Here is a 19,948-nt window from a genome sequence, read left to right on the forward strand (position 1 = left end):
CTCTCTCTCCCTTTGAAAGGCTGCACTCCGTGCCTCTAATTGTGTTATAATGTACAGTTACATCCTCTCCGAGTGTTTCGGGGTGGGGCCGTTCCTGGTTCGAACCCCCGACGTCGACGTGTAGGCGGCCTTGAGACAGACCCGGAACATGTCCTACCTGCTCCACAGATAGGACAGGAGAACCGACCCGAGACGCACTGCGAAGTCGCTTGGGATGAATGCGTTGGCTAAAACGCTAATTAGTAAACCGTTGTAAACGGTTTTATTTTACACACTGTGCTCCAACGCGTCTCCCTCTCTGCTCAACTGTAGCTGTAAAGGTAACCGACAGATACCTGGGTGTTACTCTTGATAGGGTTAATGGCTTGTCTTTTATTTAGCCTTCCATTAAGAGAGAGAGCTGGGGAGAGAGAGACGTATAGGTTTTTAGCTGGAGCCCTGGATTGATTTTGGGCCCCGTAATAGACTGACTTTAAGAATAGAATAGACTTTTTCAGTGAAGGGCGGAAGGGGTGAGGAGAGAGTCGAGTCAGAGGGAATTAGTATTTGCTCGTGTTACAGTGTCTGTCTGTGTGGCGGCAGGGAGAGCCATGCAAAGCTATAAGCCTGCTAGCTAACCGCGCCGCATCATTGTTCTCAATGTGTACAGTCATGCTAATGGTCGTCATCAGGGGTGAACACCATAACGTACTAGTGTGTGGGTGTGTGTGTGTGTGTGTGTTGTGTGTGTGGTGTGTGTGTGTTGTGTTTGTTTGTGTGTGTGTGTGTGTGTGTGTATGTGTGTTTGAGGGGGCAAGAGGGGAGTTAAGTCAAACTGATAGAATAATCCAATTGGGAAGGCTCATTTCATGTTTATGTCTATAATGGAAACTAATCCTATTTAATGTATGTAGAGAGAAAAACAAGGGCTAACATCAATACAGGACACGGGGATATTTGTGTATTCAAAACAACCTCCCTCTGACCAGTAGCTCTGGCCATGTGTCCATCCCATAATCCGTAATCCAGTGCTACCCTAATCCCATTACCTCTGCCCCATAGCCCGGTTGAAGTACATTCAATGAAAACGAAAGAACCGGGACGAATTATCCTATAGGTACAGATAGGTATATAAATATATGTATTTATATATCGGTTATACGTCTATCCATGTGTGTGAATATGCGCTGTACAGTATGTAGGCGTAGAAGCAGGGATTAGGTTGGCTATCACTCGCCATACAGACGAACAGGGAATGGAATGAATAAGAAAAAAAGACCCCAAAAAAGATTATATATATTTATATCTATCTATACAGCCACTCTATTCCGCTAACATATGTGCAAGGCCCCTAGTACACCCCTACCGGCGCAATTTTCTTTTGATTATGGCAGGGCAAGCCAATCTCACCGGGAGGCCGGGCTGAACAGGGAAACCGGGGCAGGGTACTCGATTAATATGTCTCTCCAGTGCTCAGCCCAGGGGGAACCTTCAATTAGCTGTCATAGTGTGTGAGTGTGAGTGGAGATATCCTCCCGAGCACAGCCAATAGTCTGAACCGACTTATTCATAACCTCTTTATTAATTTGGTGCCTGCCCCCCCCCGTCCCCCCACGTCCCTGTCCCCCCACATCAGCTCCCTCCCCAACACCATCACCACTATCACAGTTTTATTTTATTTTTTTCCCACTTAAATATATCTTAGTGGGGCTCTGTTATTACGGCTGAGGTTATAGGTCTGGCATTTACTACAGACAATCAGAGAGAGAGTGAGAGATCGAGAGCCAGGGAGAGCGAGAGAGCCAAAGAGAGAGAGAGAGAGAGAGAGAGGGAGAGCGAGAGAGAGAGTAAGATAGATTAAGGGAGAGTAAGAGAGTGAGAGAGAGCTAAAGGGAGAGAGCGAGAGAGAGAGAGAGAGAGAGAGAGAGCGAGAGAGAGAGAGAGAGAGAGAGAGAGAGAGAGAGAGAGCGAGAGAGAGAGAAAGACAAGACCGAGGAAGGAGTGGAAATGCATAGGGATATGGGGATTTGAGTGTTCTGTCGGATGCATACAACAGCACGGATGCGGCTCGCTGGAGTCTCCCCGAAACACACGCCCCACAAATCACTCACGTACGTCGATACCGCCGGGACAGGGCTGGCGGTGCCAGGCCTGGACCGTCACGCAACCCGGGCCAGATGAGAACCGACAGCGTGTGTGTCTTTTAAATTATGCTTAATGGCGGCACTCAGGAGAGGCGCGAGAGTAAACTTAACGCTTGTGCAATCAACTTTATCGGGGGGGGGGGGTTATTTATTTGGAGTAAAGGCGAACTGAAAAAGTGAACGAAAGCATGCATTCTAGCATGTCCTGACATGTGTTTTTTTCAATTGAGCTATTAATGCCAAAGACTCATTGTTTGTTTAATTCCCTCGACTGTCGAGTATAGCTGTTCTGTATTAAGTGTTCTCACAGGGAATCCAACCTTGGCTTTAGAGAGAGCAGGACATAATAAGTGTTGGGAGAAGTCTTACAGCGTCCTTTTTTCTTATATCTATATACTAATACGTCAGCGCAGCTTCTTAATTATCCAATGATGTTCTCAATGTTATTCGTCCTCTGAATATAACTATTTTGTAGATTTTTTATCATTACAACTGGTAAGAATCATATTAGTGTAGCTATGATGTACAGGTTACTAGCATAGCTAATATGAACAGGTTTCTCGGTGTGTAGAATTGCATTCAATTGCGTGCCCATCTCTATTTTTACACTGCACTCACTTTAGGGATTTCACACACATTTTGTTTTTCCAACAAATCTGTAATGGAAATGCGACCACACCTGTGTGTCACCGAGAATGGCAATTTGTGATATTTTTGATATCCGTCAATAATACGACAATAATAGTCAAACGGAAACTGGATTACTCTCATTTTGCTGTTTGTTTGCCTGTGTGATTCATGCATTGATATGCAGCCTGTGATTGGCCAGCATCAGCAATAAACAGGAAGACAGCTGAGTGATATTCATATAATTTCCCCTGAGTCATTATCTTTTCAGGAAGCGTATGTCGTGGCAAGAAACAATAATGGTGATATTAATAAAAAAGGAGTCAAGAATCGGGTTGATTTATTTGGATATTTATATTTAATCTCGCTCCCTCGCGCTCAATCTCTATCCGTCTATCTGTCTTGCTTTCAAAATAAAATCACCTGCACGCATATAATATAACGGTAATACCCCCATACACTCGACAACTCTTTTACAGATACATCCATGTAAAGCCGTGCATACACAACAGCATTTACAAGATGACACCGAAATCATAGAGTTGCTCTCACAGCTGGCAGGGTAGAAACCTTTTCTTTGCTTGGTTTTTCTCTGTACTGTACGTGACTGAAATGTAAAAACGTGAACGCCATCCATGCCAAGCAGATCTATATGTGAGGCGAACCAGGGACGCCTGTTTTCTAAAAGTTGTACTATTTTCCCAGAGGAACCACAACATGGCCATGTCAGAGGGCACAGTATACAACCGAATAAAACAAATAGCAAGTTGACTTGTTGTTCAGATATATGTTGCCTCTGTCACTCTTTTATTCCCCTTTATTTATCTGTCCCTCTTTCTTTCACATACAGGCGTGTGCTCGCACAGACACCCACAAACACACACACACACACAGAAACACACACACTCACACACACAAACCCGACACACACTATTACTACTACAAACAGCAACGAAGGAATGTGTGAAATAAATCTCCCAGGCTCATGTCAGAGACTGTATAGGGACCACTGTGAAGTCTAAGTAATAATTCTTTTAATATGCCTCATTTCACAGTCAGTCTGTAATCAAACAAGAGACTGTAGATCCCTTTAGTAGCAGCTCCGCCAACAAACCATAATCTCAACCAACCCCCGCATTCTCTCTCTCTCTCTCTCTCTCTCTCTCTCTCTCTCTCTCTCTCTCTCTCTCTCTCTCCTCTTCCTCGCTCTCTCTCCCCCACTATCTCTCTCTCTCTCCCTCACTCTCCCTCACCCTCTCTCTCTCTTCCCCACTCCCCCCTCTCCCTCCCCCTCTCTCTCTCTCTCTCTCTCTCTCTCTCTCTCTCTCTCTCTCTCTCTCTCTCTCTCTCTCTCTCTCTCTCTCTCCCTCGTATGTAAAACACAGCTCGTGACATTCTGAAACACATACGGCCCAGTTTAATACCGCACTATACACTTGTAGCTGTCAGCTGTGATCGTGTGCTACGTGTCACGCGTGATGTAGCACTTCAGCTGTAAAATGTCTCAGGGTAGGAGTCGGAAGCCACGAACGCTGGCGTTGAAGAACCAGGAGAATGTCGCGGTGATGTGGTTTTTTTCTTCCCCCTTTCCTGCAGACGAGGGGTTGTAATGTCGTAATGACCTCGACTCTCCCGAGCATAACCTGGTCACTACTACTACCATTTCTCATGCACCCACACACACACACACACACACACAAACACACACGTGCACACGCACGCACCGAGCAGTTCAGCAACCAGACGATCAGATTTCAGAGCAGGCAGGTGAACCCCTGACCTCATACACGTTGAACATTCGCCATTTAATTCCCGCGGAAAGCGATCTGAGTTGTGGGAGGTTGAAGGTCGCACTGAGGGTATTACTAAAAGCTACATGAATTACAGAAAGCCCTATCATTCCGGTTCAGCTCTCCTGGTGATACTATGACATAGAGTTGGACCCCAGGATGGTCATAACTTGAGCGAAACAGCACAAGAGCATGAAAAAAATAAAATAAAAAATGTAAAACGACCACCGGCGCCATAAATGAATACTTTGGATACCTCAGGCGGAAGCGGCAGCAAAGAGCAAGAGAGATGATCCATCATTAAATTAGCATGTCCCTCCCATCATCTACACAGATTGGCGAGGTAATTAATTGCTGCATTGCCAATGCAGGGGAGCGACAGGCCTGCGAGACTTGGGGGAGCGCGGTCGCTGGCAGGGAACCCGTGGAACAGGACGAGAGCGAGAGACGAAGAGGGAGCCGGCGGCAGGGGAGCAGGGAACAAAGCCATTTTGTGAACCTTGCTAACATCGTGTTGAGGCGGTGGGGGATGGGGGCGAGTTCCAAAGAGTTGGGAGGACGTAGCCAAACGAGGTTCCCTATACGTGCACATACCACTACAGTACGTGCGTGTGCGTTATTAGGGCCCCGGGGTGATGGGATTGTGGTTCATCATCTTTTTTAGTTTCGGCGTGGCATCGCAACGGAGAACAGATGTTTTGCGTCGATGTCGGCATGCGATGATGTCGTCGTGGTAACGATTGGATGGATGATGCAGATAAGAATACATGAACTATAGGTCGTGTTCATATAGCTGATGTTACATAAAGGCCATATGCGCCTAGTTCAATGCAACGGATGCCCTCCAAAACTAGGATTTATATGAAGATAGTGTAACACAACACGACAAAACGCCAACGTAGATGGTTGCATTTGAACTCATTTTCCGGAGGAGAACCAGGAGGGTGATGGTAATGGTGTCATGCCCATCAGCCAGACAGCGGAGCCCAGAGAGACGCCAGCTAGGGAACGCGAGCGATGGATCTCGTACAGTGGGACGGGGACGCACGATGATGAAGATGAGACACATTGACAGAAAGAAAGAGATGGAATGTGACAGAGTAGGAAGAAGGGGCAGAGAAAGATGGAGGACGAGGACAACCGTCGGGTTTGCGTGGTATTGTCAAGTCACTGCATGTCTTATTCATCCCGTCTTCAACCTTGTTCTGCAAACGTCTAATTCCGGAAGCCTTGTATTCTAATCGATAATCCTTGTTTATGCTTCCATCGATAGGCCACCTGCCTGTCTCACTCTCGTATTACGTACTCCTTCTACTTATACTCCTCTGCTTGCCTGTCTATGTGACTGCATGTCAATTACCTGCCCGCTAACATGCAGGCAACAGAGGCCAGGTTTTTCTCATACGCGTCGAGGTCTATAGAACAAAAACAGCTAAATTAGGTCAGTGGGAAGGGAATGTAAACCCATGCGCCACACAAACGTGTGACAGAGAGCACCCTTCTTCAGACAGAGTGCCCGCAGCACTGCTTTATTCCATTACATAGCCTACAGTATCCTATAGGTAATTGGCCCAGCCAATGCCACAACACCTTATAATTTCTAACCAATTGGGTCGTTCCTTCCTCGTAAGAATTCCCTCTTGCAAATTACCGATTTGACGGTGCAGTAAAGACTGAGGCCCTGCACACGTGTATTGACATATGCACAATTAAAAAAAAGCCGGTCTTCGTTTGTGCCTGTGTTAACGGCTACCCTGGGCCTTGTCTCTCGGAGAAGATTCACAATCTAATTTTGCGTCAAGAAATAAATAAAGAGGTTCTGAGCACACGAGTGGCCCGCCGGGATGGCGAATAGCATCTTTCTCCGTGTCTTTCTTAAAAATAAAAGCCGTTTTAGATGCTTACTCTGTGCTTCGGAGCCCGTTCGAGATTGTCGTGTGCCCTAAATAAACAGCGGCATACAAATGCAATAGCATGTAACAAGATGTTCAGAAGTAACGGCTCACTTGCATCCATTAAGTCCTCTTATTTAACAGATTGTGACAAGAACAATTTTGTTTGACTGTTTTTTCGTTCAATTGTGCTTCCAGGCCTCAGTGAAAGGGAGCATAATGCGTCCATGTTTGGAGGAGTGGATTATAAGGTTGTTGCTGGTTTTGTGGGCAGGATGGTTTTATTAGTCAGTGCCAAAAGAAGGATTTACTGACCTATTTAACTTGTCCTCTTCTACTGGAGCTGGTCGTTGGACATGACCCCAGACAGCCCCCCAAACGTAATCCCCCAGGAGTTGATCTTCTCCGTGACATGAGCAACATTATTGGACTGGACAAGAACCCAACTGTCTGCAACACGGCGTCCAAACATCACATTCATGCGATTGCTTATAAAGGCGGACTAGATTTGAAGAGTTGGACGGAACCGTTGTGGCTGACTAATGATAAACCCCACAAAAGTAAAAGTTAGGAAAGTCCAGTTTACATAATGTATAAACATACGTTTCATAGACTTTCAATTGAAACAGCTGTTTCGGTTGAAGACAAAAAAAAATTGTGTGTATGTTCAAGATTAACCAAGAATATTTTCTGCCGGCACTATTCACATAGCAATCTCTGTCTCCCCTGGCAACAAGGTTGTTATTCAACTGTTCCTGTTTCCTAGGTCTTAAATTGAGCTTTTCTGCACAGACATTAGGGAGGAAGATGGCGGCTTCCCCCCTACACAGACATCAAACAGCCTTGGACAAATATTTAAAAGCCTGTATGTTGCGTGTCCTTGATGGCGGAGCGTGATTCAATAAGACATTTAATTTAACTTCTCCTCCTGAATCCACTTTTGCTGTAATCTTGATAATCAATTCATAAATTGGTACAATTCGGATGTTTTTTCTCAAAAAAAAAAAGTATAAAAAATTCCGCTGTGCTAAAGGCAAAGACCATTTATCCAGAAATGTTCTCGGAATTATGGAAAAAACTGAAATGTGACTATGAATTAAAGAAAAAATAAACAAGAATAAACTGATTCCCCTGGACGAAAAAACAAAAAAACACCATTAAATGTCAAACTCCCCCAATGTCAGAACTCAGCCTTCAACAAATAAACATGTTCCCTCTCGCCTCCATTTCATTGCTTAGCGAGGCGAGGAGCAGCCATAACCGAAGCGTGATATCTCTGGGAGGTGGTCCGGTGTGACAGCTCGAAAAAAGAGTGCCATCATTTACGTGTCAACATCAGCGTCAGCTGGGTGGGTGGACAACTTTATTGACATCCTGATGATCATCACGGACCATTCTCCCTGGCACGCATCGACTGCACCTCAGCACACATTAGTGTTGGAGTTGTGTGTGTGTGTGTTGGTTTGTGTGAGTTAGTGGGTGTGTGTGTGTGTGTGAGGAGGGGGGGGGGGGGAGTAGCCCCTGTGTGTCTCATTTGTCAAGTTGAGAGAACCGTTGCCTCCCTTTCATGTCAGTGTAAAGATTCCCCAATATGGCAGGCCTCAGGGTACTGATATGTGTCACTTTCTTTATTTTTTTTGTCACAGGAACACACACGCCAATAAAATTTCGTTTTTTTTGTGTGCGACTGTTTTAATGGAGGAAGCGGATGGGTAGTAGCCTTCACTCTACTGTGTGTGTGTGTGTGAGCGGTGTGTGAGCGTTGTGTGGGCACGTGGGTGGGTCTGTGTGTTCAAACCCCCCATACACCCACGGAGATCTCCTTGTCAAATTAGCCTCAGAGTTCCCATATCCATGAAGAGACCAGCCAAAGTGGTGCGCTGTTCCACTGGGTTGAACACAGTGCGGGCTGCCAGACACCCTATCAATACAAAAGTGTGCGAGGAAACACATGTATAAATATTAAGCCTCTCGGATAATCTGCACAAAAGTTCCTTGACCTCTGTGGCACGAGGCTGGCTGCAAGACCCCAGAAAACCGGGGACAGAGAGAGAGAGGGAGGGGATTAACGTAATTACTGTTATTATAGTTCCAATGTAAAGACTTACGGCAGACAAGCCATCGTGTCCGCGCCTTGACAGCTAAATTAAAAATAAAAACTTGTCGGCCCGACACAACGGTTGTTGTTGATAGATCCGCTCCCTTCGTGTCCGTCTGTTCTTTCACTCTGAGCCGGGACACGACTTTTGCTTTTCCACCCTCAGAGTGTCAAGTATGCATTTCTTTGATCAGATTTGGCAGAGTTTGAGTACCCCTTGGGGTGGGGGGGGGGGTCTGGGGTGGTGGAGATCTATTCTAGCTTTAGGCTACTCTTTGTACCTGTCCAGGCATGTGCCCCTCCAGAGGTGAGGGTATAACGCTCTCTCTCTCGCTCTCTCGCTACCTCTTGCTAGGGCCCTCTATCTTAGTCTCTCAGAGGCAGCTTCTGCTCGCGGGAATCCCAGGGGCTTGAGCGTTGGGGGACTTTGGGGGAAGGCCAGCGTGGGCGGGTGTCCCTCAGTCCCCCCGGACACGTATCCCTTATGGGTAGGTAACTGGCTATGAGGTTTTGTTTACCACCGCTGAGCTGCTCTCGTTTTAACCCCCCAGATGCCTTCCTATCCTTCACACACTTTGAAGCCGCCACAGCCCATCTAGAGTATTATATTTAAAATTTAAATCCACCGGCTGTGAAAGGTGACACACTGATGTACCACCAAAGGGACCGCTCTGCAGTGCACTGCCGGAACTCGAGACGCGAACGAACGTCGACCACATACAAATTGGAAAGAGGAGAACTTCTTATAATTTTTTTTTAAACAGAAAAAGAAAAAGTATCAAGTATCAAGTTTCTTACCGTGCGCGGGATCGGGCGGCCCAAACTCCAGATTGTACCTCAGGATGTAAAAATTATTCCACACATAGAGCTGGTTGTCTCTGGGGTTGTATTCCACAGCGGCGATATACTGGTACTGGTTGGGGAAGTGGATATCCACATACTCCCCGTGCTTCTGCTTGGTGTTGTAAACGTAGTCGATCAGGCTCTTGCTCACCTCGCTCTCGTTGTCCTCGTAGGTGGAGCGCACCACGTACAGCACGCCGCACACCATGAAGGCGTTGGAGGCCGAGCGCTTGTCGTACGCCGTCTCCCACGTGGCCTCGAAGCGCAGCGTGTACGGGTTGAGCTGGCTGAGCACCATCATGCCGTTGTTCTGCTCGGTGGCGTAGATGACCCACAGGCCGTTCTCGTCCACCGCCAGGTCGATGTCCGTCTTGCCGCCCCACTTGTACGGCGAGGTGTCGTGGTAGTTGGCGTTGTTGATGATGGCCTCGCCGCTCTTGATGCGCTGTGCGCAGGGTCGAACTTGACGATGTTGCGCGTGCGCTCCTTGTTGAAGAACACGGCGCCGTCCGTACACCACGAAGCCCGTGCCGTCCACGCGGTGAGGCAGCTTGTAGGTGACCGTCTGCCGCGAGTTTCTGGAAGTCGTCCAGGGAGGAGTACTCGATGAGGGTGGTCCGTGCGGTACGGCGTCCAGGGCATGAAGTAGATCTTGTCGCCGGCCTGCAGTGGGTCTTTGCACCAGGCTCCGGCCCTGCTGGCTCTGCTTCGTACAGAAAGGACGTGTCTCCCACCCGCTTTCAGCGTCCCGGGACAAACAAATACTATCGATGGGTGGAAGGGGTAGGGTGGGATGGGTAGGGGAGGTGGGGGGGGGGGGGGGGGGGGGGGGTGGGAGAGTAGAGTAACACAGAAAAGGAAAGAAAGACAAAAACGGCATGGGTTAACATGCACAAACGCTTTTTAGTTTTATGTTATGATTTAGATATTTTGTTAGGATAATGTTCCTAATGTCCTTGTTTTTGTTTTACAGGTTTGTCCAGGGAAAGGCGTGGTCAAATGGGCCCTAGTCAGCTACAGCCAATGTACACAAGCGGTATGGTGGAGTGTAGTGGATGCATGTAAGGAAACAAAAGGAATACATAAATCGTTAAGCTAATGTCGAGGTATATATGTATAGGAGAGTTCCGGAGGAAAAAAAGATGCTTTGCCTGATTGACTGGAACAGAACACAAATGAGGGAAGGGTGAAAGGGGGGGAACCGAATAGAACAGAAAACAAACGCAAATGAACAATTGGTCCTGTAAACAAATAAACCAGGAGAGAGAAAAAAAAGGGAAAAAAAAATAGCAGCCAACTAAAGGAATTCACTTGGCAACAGACAGAAGAGGTACGATAGAGCAGTTGAGAGAGAGAGTAGGTCCCAATGCAAATGTGGTGTGCGTAGCTTGACGAGCCTCGGATGGATACAGCACCATCACCACCACCACCACCACCGCCACCACCCCATTTCTACAGCTTATACCTGAGAAGGTCGCCATTACCAAGGGGGTAGCAAATGTCACGGCGGCTTAAAAAAACAACTTAGACACAACTTAAAGCACTTTCTTTGTTTGTGTGTGTCGTGCGATTGAGGCGTTGGTTGTGAATCCCTCGGGGAATGGGAGGCAAAGGAGGGGAGAGGGGGGGGGGGGGGGGGGGGGGGGAATAAGCAACAGTTGAAGAAATAGAGGAGGGAGAAGAGAAGGAGGAGAAGATAGGGGAGCAGAGAAGAGGGTGCAGGAGCCAGGGGGGAGGATTTGAGAGAGATAGAGAGAGAGAGAGAGAGAGAGAGAAGATGAGAGAGAGAGAGAGAGAGAGAGATAGATGAGAGAGAAGAGAGAGATTGAAAAAGAGAGAGAGATGAAAAAGAGAGAGAGATTGAAAAAGAGAGAGAGAAAGAGGCAGAGAGAAAGAGGGAAAAAAAACAGGATACAAGAAAGCGGGGCCCATTAGACACTGTCACCAAGCATGCTACGGAGGAGAGTTTGAAAGCCCGGCGATATGAGATTCTGGCTGAGTAGCCAAGCACCAGGGAGTAGGAGAGTAAAGAAAAAAGAAGAAAAAAAAAATGCCCCATTGGAGCCCGGCCAATATGCCCACTCTTTTTACTGTGTGTGTCGGGGGCTGCAGCTTGTGTGCGCTCCTTGTCTTTACCTTGCTGTGAATGTATGTGTGCTTTCTACAGTCTCCTTCCCCTGGTCGGCCGTTAATGGCCTTTTAGATTACAATGGCGGGGGGACCTTTGAGTTTACAATGGGGCTGGGGCCTTGGCTGGGGGGGGGCGGGGGGGTAAAGTCTCCTAAGGCAGTGGGTATTTTGCATGAGGAGGGGAACGAGGAGAGAGAGAAGGGGGCCACCATGGGAAGAAAAGGTAAAGTTTTTACAACCAGATGCCACACGAAAATAAATAAATAAATAAACAAGGAGCTAGGGTTTGGATCGTGTCTTGTTATTTACCTTTTTGTTCCACTTCTATTTTAAGCGTTGGTAGAAGAGAATGAAAAGAGAGTGCAGGAAGGGGGAGGAAAAAAGAGAGTATTATGAATTAACATCGCTACGAATACATAGACAAGACGACACGTGTTATGAGACATGGACACAGACGGAGGAGACCTAGTTAGGGAGAGAGACAAGCAGCAGCAGACAGTCATAGGGAAGGCAGGAAGCTTCTGTGCACCATGAAGGAACAAAGCTGCAAAATTAGAACAGATCTGTAACAGCCCCAGGTATTAGACAAGGGTAGGGGGAGAGATGCCGCGCTTGGTTTATAGACAATACATGTTTCTAGTCCATTATTAGCTCCAGCAACGGCGTTCATGTGATTACTCACAACTGCAGTTCAGTTTAGTAAAAAACGATTTATAAAATAGAGCTTTGATTTCAATAATATATTTAGCGAAAATTCAATAATTGCATTTGTTGAAGGGATGCAATTTAGTTTATATCATGGTTTTCTGAATTAGTATTCACTTAATCTTTAGTGATAATAAATAAGTATTTTAATTGCTCTTTACCTAACTTGGTTCATTTGACTTTGACACTGGCAAAGAGGGCAGAACATAATGTGTTAAGATTATTAATGTAATTTCCCCACAGCTATAAACCAAGCCTAGCATCACAGTAGAATACAGATATGGGTAAAAATAGGTATGACAAATTACAAATGTCCTTAATTAATGTTTTACTATGTTTGATATTGCGTCCTATTAGTCTGAAATTATCCGAATTCGACTACATTGTGAAATACAATAGAATCGTACACATAATGTACAACATATCATGCATTGTGTGGGCCTCTATAAAAGGCCTTTAGCCAGGCGTTGGTTTGATAACGTGTGTTTTGTGAATACTTCCATCTCAGAAAATAATTACAAAAATTGGAAATAACAATAACAACTACCCATCTAATGGTTCACACCATGCTTCTTTTGTTGTTGCAATTAAACGAGACACTTCTCATTATTTATACAATAACACCTATAGCAGTAGCATGTCCTGAATAGACAGGACAAACAACAACCAGATAGATATACATATAAACACGACAGACAAAGACTCTCTAGACCCATGACCTCGCTGGCAGATAGTAATGGAGAACGATACCCGTATGTGTGGTGAAGAAGTGTGTGTGTGTGTGTGTGTGTGTGTGTGTGTGTGTGTGTGTGTGTGTGTGTGTGTGTGTGTGTGTGTGTGTGTAGTGAAGAAGTGTATGTGTGTGTGTGTGTGTGTGTGTGTGTGTGTGTGTGTGTGTGTGTGTGTAGTGAAGAAGTGTACGTGTGTGTGTGTGTGGTGTGTGTGTGTGTGTGTGTGTGTGTGTGTGTAGTGAAGAAGTGTATGTGTGTGTGTGTGTGTGTGTGTGTGTGTAGTGAAGAAGTGTACGTGTGTGTGTGTGTGTGTGTGTGGTGTGTGTGTGTGTGTGTGTGTGTGTGTGTGTGTGTGTGTGTGTGTGTGTGTGGAGTGTTTGCTGTAGCTACCTAAGAGATCAAACACTAAGAACAAGTAAACAAATTAACCACAGTTGACTTCTCAGAAGCTGCAATGGTGAGATAAAAGAGGAGAGGGATAGGGGAGAGGGAGAGAAGAATGGTGGGAGCGAGGGAGGGGTAGAGAGACATAGAACGGCAGAACACAGAGAGAGAGAGGAGAGAGAGAGAGAGAGAGAGAGAGGGACAGAATTCTGGAAAGAAAGAAAGAAAACACATGACAGAGGACCTGACAAAGTGAATAAAAATGTGAAAAAGAGAGAAATGAAAAAGGTAATCAGAGGGCGGCTCAGTGCAGCGAGAGACAGTCAGATAGCCGGTCTCCTGCAGATTGCACAGAGGAAGGGAAAACAAGTAAGTTAATTTGAGAAGAAAGAAAACAGCATCAGGGAAATAGACATTAGAGCCATGCCCACCCATCCCGTCGTCCCTCCCTTCCAGACCCTTCACTTGTTTTCCAATAGTGGTCGGGCTTCCTTGTTTATTGTTGTCTCTTGTATTTTCATCTCATCGTACCATTTTCGAGGTATGATGTTTTAAAGCAAGGGCGTCTTAGAGGCAGTCCTGTTTTTGTTTTTTTTGTTTTTTAATGGACAGCACACCCTCGGTCTGCTCTAATGGTCCCAGGATCCTTTTGAATGGGAGCTAATATGTTTTGGGAGTCACTAGACTGGTCAACTGTCTGCTTCCCTCTCGTCTAAGATGTCTGCCGTCTGCCACAGACTTAATTAGGGAATCCAGCATTGTTTATACCAGAGAGTTACGTTTGTGGGTATATATATATGTATATATATATATATATATATATATATATATGACTCAGTATACACAAAAATGAAGAAATAGATATAAATATATATTAAACAATCTATTTTTGTAATTTATTCCTATTATCATAAATTATTATTAAATTATCATTACAACAACGTAGCTTAGTTTAAAAAAAAAACTAAAACGTTGACACAAGCTGTCCTGATGCATAATATTATATTTTTTCATGCCACATCCGCCTAGATGATTTTAATATTATTTTGTGGGCCAGCAAAGGTAAAAACTCTGCCTTATGATCTAACTTGTGTTACGTAACTGCTTTATTTTTAACCCTAACATGGAAGATGAGATTTTGCAGGATCTCTTGATTTATTTGGAATGAGGACACTTTGCTTTTTGCTCTGCTGTGGCTCTTCAGCTTATCGGGGGATTTATACTGTTCTTCTTGCTTAACAACTTAACAACCTTGCATCCCCGCAAATCCAGCAGGATTCTAAGCTTTTGGACCGCCGCAACGTATTTAATCACCAGATCTTCAGCATATGATCAATGTTTTTGTGTCATGTGCATTGATTTGGCCGGGTACTAAATCTCAGCTAGTCAACTCGTCAGTAAGACATTAACGTTAATGCTGCTTCATACTCTGAAACATAGTAGATATGAGTTAACATATTTAAACAAGGGTCGATGTTAACAAGGGAAGTGCATGTCAGCTATTATGGGTGGGATAAAAAAGGGGTGGTTTAGGGAAATATATAATGAGACATTTTTCAAGCATCACATTTTACACAGGTATGTATTGGGAAAGACCAGGGCCAGGTTTAACACTTGACTGGATCGGACTGGGCAGGTTTAGACTAGGAAGGAACACTCATATTAAATAGGTGAGAATGGGGAAAGACTGGGACCGGATTTTCCACTTAACTCGGATTGGACTGGGTTTGTTCAGACTAGGTGTTGGGGGAGGGGTTGGGTTGGTTGGGGACACTAAGCACTTACCAGGGCAGTGGCGATACGATACATTCTGGATTCTTGCTTCTATTCTGGTCGAACATGAAGGACCTTGAGAAGCAGAAAGATGGGGCTACAGATATGGCGTGATTTGCACCTCGGAGGAGAGTCACAAAAAAACTCCTTGAAATGTCATGTTTGAGTGTACGTTTCCAGCCGGAGCCGGGATTATTTGGGAAATGCTATATGGGACCAGGCTTGGGTACTTTTGACTGTCTCCTTGGGGAGGGGAAAAAGGCATAAGTCAAAACATAGCAGGAGCTGGACACAAGTGCACCTTGAAGCTTATCCGACCATTAAGGCTTGAGATAATACACCAGGAGATGGGGTCGATAATTCACTTCACTAGGAGGCAGAAGGGGAAGCTGTGTGTGGAAACAAAAACCAGCTGAGGAACCAAACAACAGCAACAACCCTGCTATGAATATTTAAAAAATAAGGGACATGCAATTTGCCAGTCCTTTGTACGACACAATGCAATAATAATCGTTGGTTACTTATTATATTAAATACAGGGTGCGTGTTGCCGCCGAGAGCTTAACCTTTTAGCTTGGAACAAGTTTCAACAGCTAATGATGTCCACTCCGGTATTCTGATTAAACACGGAGACGGAGAGCCCAGAGGGACACACTGCGTGGCCTGGATCGCGGCCGGCCAGGATACGAATGACGATGTAGGCTAAAGGTGCATAATTACTACCACATCATTAGGTTGAATTTCAGATGAACACGCGTGTAAACGGATGCGTGCCGAATACAAATCACATGTCTCATGGAGCAAATCATGTTTCAATCTTATGCTGGTGGTGTGAATTATATTTTATGCCCTGCCATTTTATTCACCGTTTCCTTTTTTTGTAAGGGATCTGGCATTAACGGTTTTGACACTGTCTCCCTGCCCATTTCTTTTCTTCTTTTGATAATGCTTCTCGAAATGCATTCTAATTCGGGAGCATTAATCAGCTTCAAAAGGTTAGCTGGGGGTACTTGTTCCAATTTCTTTTCCCAAATGAACGCAGGGCAAATCGACACGATGGCACGGGGGAAATTGGATGGCAGGGACTGTGTTGGCATCCAGTGAACAGAATACAACGTTCATACTAACTCATTGTATTCGATATTAGCTTGTTGACTTGTGAGAGAGGGAGGGAGAGAGAGAGAGAGAGAGAGCGAGAGAGAGAGAGAGAGAGAAAGAGAGACCAAAGATATGGAAGCTATTCGGCTTTGCCTTACATAATGAAACATCTGTTAGCAGCACATTTCAACACCTGTTGCTGGACCGGAGAGCATTTTTCTACCCATTAAGATGAGCTGCGCTTCTCCGGCTTGGTGGACTTCGCACAAGAACCCGGGAGTAATTAAAATATGTGTTAACACCTCTCACACACCCCCCCCCCCCCACCCCACCCCCAACCCCCCTCGCCTTATCGAGGCGCTCGGGCGACCCCTTCTCCTCTACACCCAAACCCACGCCCACCCCGTAACCTGGGTTTTAAAAGTCGGCAGGAAACACAGGGAGCACATCAATAATAAAGGCAGTACAGAAGAGGAGCAAAGGCTTCCTAACGGGTCATATTTCATGAAAACTTCATGGAGCGATGCAGATGGAGGAAGATACTGAGCACAATGGGTTGTTTGAAGTGAAAAAAAGACAGAGAGAGAGCGAGAGAAAGGGAGAGAGAGGGATTGAGAAACGGTGAGCAGAGAGGCGTGTGGTGTGTGGATAAAAGAGTGATAGAGATCTATAAAGTAGACTGGAGAGGCAGAGACTTAAGGTGGGGTGGTGGCGGTGGGTGATGTTGTTTCTAAATCCGGATTTAGGCGTCATACTCACTGTAGGGCACACACTCATACTGGACCTCTAGGTACTTATAGGTCCCTGGGCAGGGGTCGGGGAACACATCAGAACCCGTGATCACGATGCACTGGGTTCTGTTGTTGCACCTGGGGAGCAGACAAACAGAAACGACAACTCATCATCTGGAATCTCAAAGAATCACAATGTTGATGGGATGCATTGCCCACACAGTGGGTTTGCGGAGGTGTGGGTCCAAGTGAGTAACACAAAAAAAAAACAGGGATACAAGATTAGATACAAAAAGATAAAAAATATAGAAAAATAATACAATATATTATATTAGATAGATTAAAATAATAAAATGTAGTAAATAGTAGAAAAATAATTTAAAAATATACAGATTAACCTTAATTTATAATAATAATCATAAATAATCAATCAATAATAATACAAATATAAATGTAAAAAATCAAAAAAGAAAATATAGAAACCTTGATATTTCTATATTAGAAAATGTATAATAAAAATATCGAACAATATTTGAACAACATCGTACAAATATAGAACACATCAAGTGTGCAGTTAAACTCTACAATAGCATTTGATCCGAACCATCAAAGCCAATCATACAATTAATTAAAATATCACACAGACAGGGTAATAGCTTTCCCTCCCGTGAGCCCTTGTCCAATCGGTGGCAGCTAAGCCCTCTCCTACTGTATTTACCCATGAATGGTTTTCCTTCTGTGTGCTACACCAACCAGTGATCCCCCAGTCATCATCCACTCCCCCTACCACACACACACGGGCCCCCCCCCAACAGAACCAGAGGTGTCCTCCGTAGCTCCGAGGGGGAATTGGAGTTGACCACCCCCTTCGCTGAACTGAAATTGTGATAATGACATCAATAGCCATCTCTGCTACCCAGGGAGATTAGAATTCTATCGGTGTTGGGAGGCGGCAGGATCGATGCCGCGGCGTTCTGCTGATCTAGCACGGGGACCCAGATAGCGTTTGTTTCTTCTTATCGCCGTGCCGACGCTCTCGTTTACAGTGGATCATTGGAAAATGTATTAGAGGCTGGGGTTGTATTGCTTCTCCCGGAGTAAGACCCCGGCCCCTTTGTGGGGTAGGGGACCAGGAGCCGGGGCTAAGACATCTCCTCAGAGGCTTTTTAATGTAATGTTGAATCGCAGTGGGGCCGGGGGGAGCAGGTGCCAACAGTTAGCCAACGCTGGGATGGGAGCCATGTGTACCCGGGACTCTGATAACTTATGTGTTTTCAGATTGAAAATGTCTTCATATAATTTTGTATTATTACATTTTAATTGCTTTAATTGATTTATCTATACATTTTTTCTATTTTGTCAGGATGCCACGGTTAAGTTGATAGTGTCCATCCATCTACTGTCGAATGACATGCAATTCAAGGTAAATTAAAAAGCAATTGAAGGCAATCGTAGAGTTTCGTCCCGTTTTTTCGTGGTTGTATTTCTACCAGGAATGAAAACAATTAATCACACTGCACACCATTTTTTTTTTATTCCATCACTACTTATCAGGCTGAATCGCAAAAAAAGATGTCAGCGGAAATTGCATTTATTATATAAAAAGAACAACAGTGATTTGTTTTCTTTGACATTAGTCAAACCCGAGCTCGATGGAAATCCAATTCAGAAAGCCACACAAAGTGTGTTTGTGTGTCGGTCTGTCCATCTGTCTGTCTGTATGTGCGTGTGTTTCCATGTGCCTCAGGCAATGTAGTTTAATGGCCTTCCTATGTGTTAAGTGATGGGGGTATCTGCTCAATTGTTTATGAAGAAAATCTATTATCACTTCAGAATTAAGATATGCTGGCTGTTGTAACGTGATTTCAAGCAACGATAACACTCTATTACTATTTTTTTTCGCTCTCTGGCCCACTGTAGCTATATTTCACGTTGTCATTTTGATGATTCCAGTTCTTTTATTTTTACTTAAGCATGGCGGCCAGGAGTAATATAAATTAAGGTGCTTTGCCTAACAGATTGCGATGAAATAGCTAAATAATTTCCCGAGAAAGACGGTGCCGTGAAACAGAATGATGTAGCAAATAAAATCCCAGACGCTAATATGACACAAAGCTGTCAACGTTGTTCCGGCTAATGTAGCCAAGACAAAGGACAGGGTGGGAGAAATAACTCACATGGATAAAATATTCAACCGTATTTACACGGGGACTCTGTGTTAGTATAAGTGTTGATGGGCCCTTCTGATGTATTGCCCTAATTTTACAGCCAGGCTTCTGGGGGCCCTGATCTATGGGAGTTTGTGTCTCTGATTCTGTCTCATCTGTAAGAGTGTAAGCATCTCCCGAGACCAATTGCCGAAGCCCTAATGACTATTCTATGCGTCCTGGCCGCCTTCACTTTGGCAGGGAAAATGTAATTGAAAATATTCCCATGCAAAGTTTCACCTTTTCAGGCCTCCCAGGGCACTCGTCTAAAAATGCAGACTAATTAAATATATGTAAAATATGGTATTTTATAGCTTTGCATGGTCAGAGGCAGTGACATAATTAAGTATGCTAATAATAAATAATACACGCGAAGAGAATGGCAGCTTTTGCATGTTTTATGCATTTGTTCTTTCTCTCGGGGTCCATCTATCTGCAGCGCTGCGTATCTATCCATCCATCCATCTATCCACAGCCAGACGTTTGTCCGTATCTATCTATCCATCCTTCTATCCATCCTTTCATCCATCCGTCCATTATCGCGCTGATGAACACAATGATTTCATTAGACTTGATTGAAATATTTCACGTGATACGAGTATTTAAATATGTTAATATGTCAATATTGAAGCACTTCAGCCGAGAGAGAGACGTTCCAGCGAGCGCTCACTCCCATTCTCCTGGCCTCCATCTTTGCTACTGGCTGGTTAATCACGGTGAGCCATTCCAAATCTAATCCCTGACCTTTCGCAAGAGCCAGATATTAGCACAATTAAAGTGTCATAGAAGATGAGCTCAGATTTCTTGCAAATCTCC

General features: G+C 44.9%; 1 protein-coding gene across 1 annotated transcript in view; it reads right to left on the reverse strand.

Moving 5' to 3' along the window:
- adgrl2a (adhesion G protein-coupled receptor L2a) overlaps window positions 1-19,948 on the reverse strand; it is a 102,400-nt gene that overhangs the window by 36,708 nt on the left and 45,744 nt on the right. Inside the window, 7 exon segments of the mRNA XM_030373090.1 lie at window positions 9,329-9,827; window positions 9,830-9,883; window positions 9,885-9,950; window positions 9,952-9,987; window positions 9,989-10,137; window positions 11,813-11,827; window positions 16,954-17,063. Of these exon segments, the coding sequence (XP_030228950.1) occupies window positions 9,329-9,827; window positions 9,830-9,883; window positions 9,885-9,950; window positions 9,952-9,987; window positions 9,989-10,137; window positions 11,813-11,827; window positions 16,954-17,063 (929 nt within the window).

This window comes from Gadus morhua, chromosome 12 (genome assembly GCF_902167405.1).
Source record: "Gadus morhua chromosome 12, gadMor3.0, whole genome shotgun sequence".
Lineage (NCBI taxonomy): Eukaryota > Metazoa > Chordata > Actinopteri > Gadiformes > Gadidae > Gadus > Gadus morhua.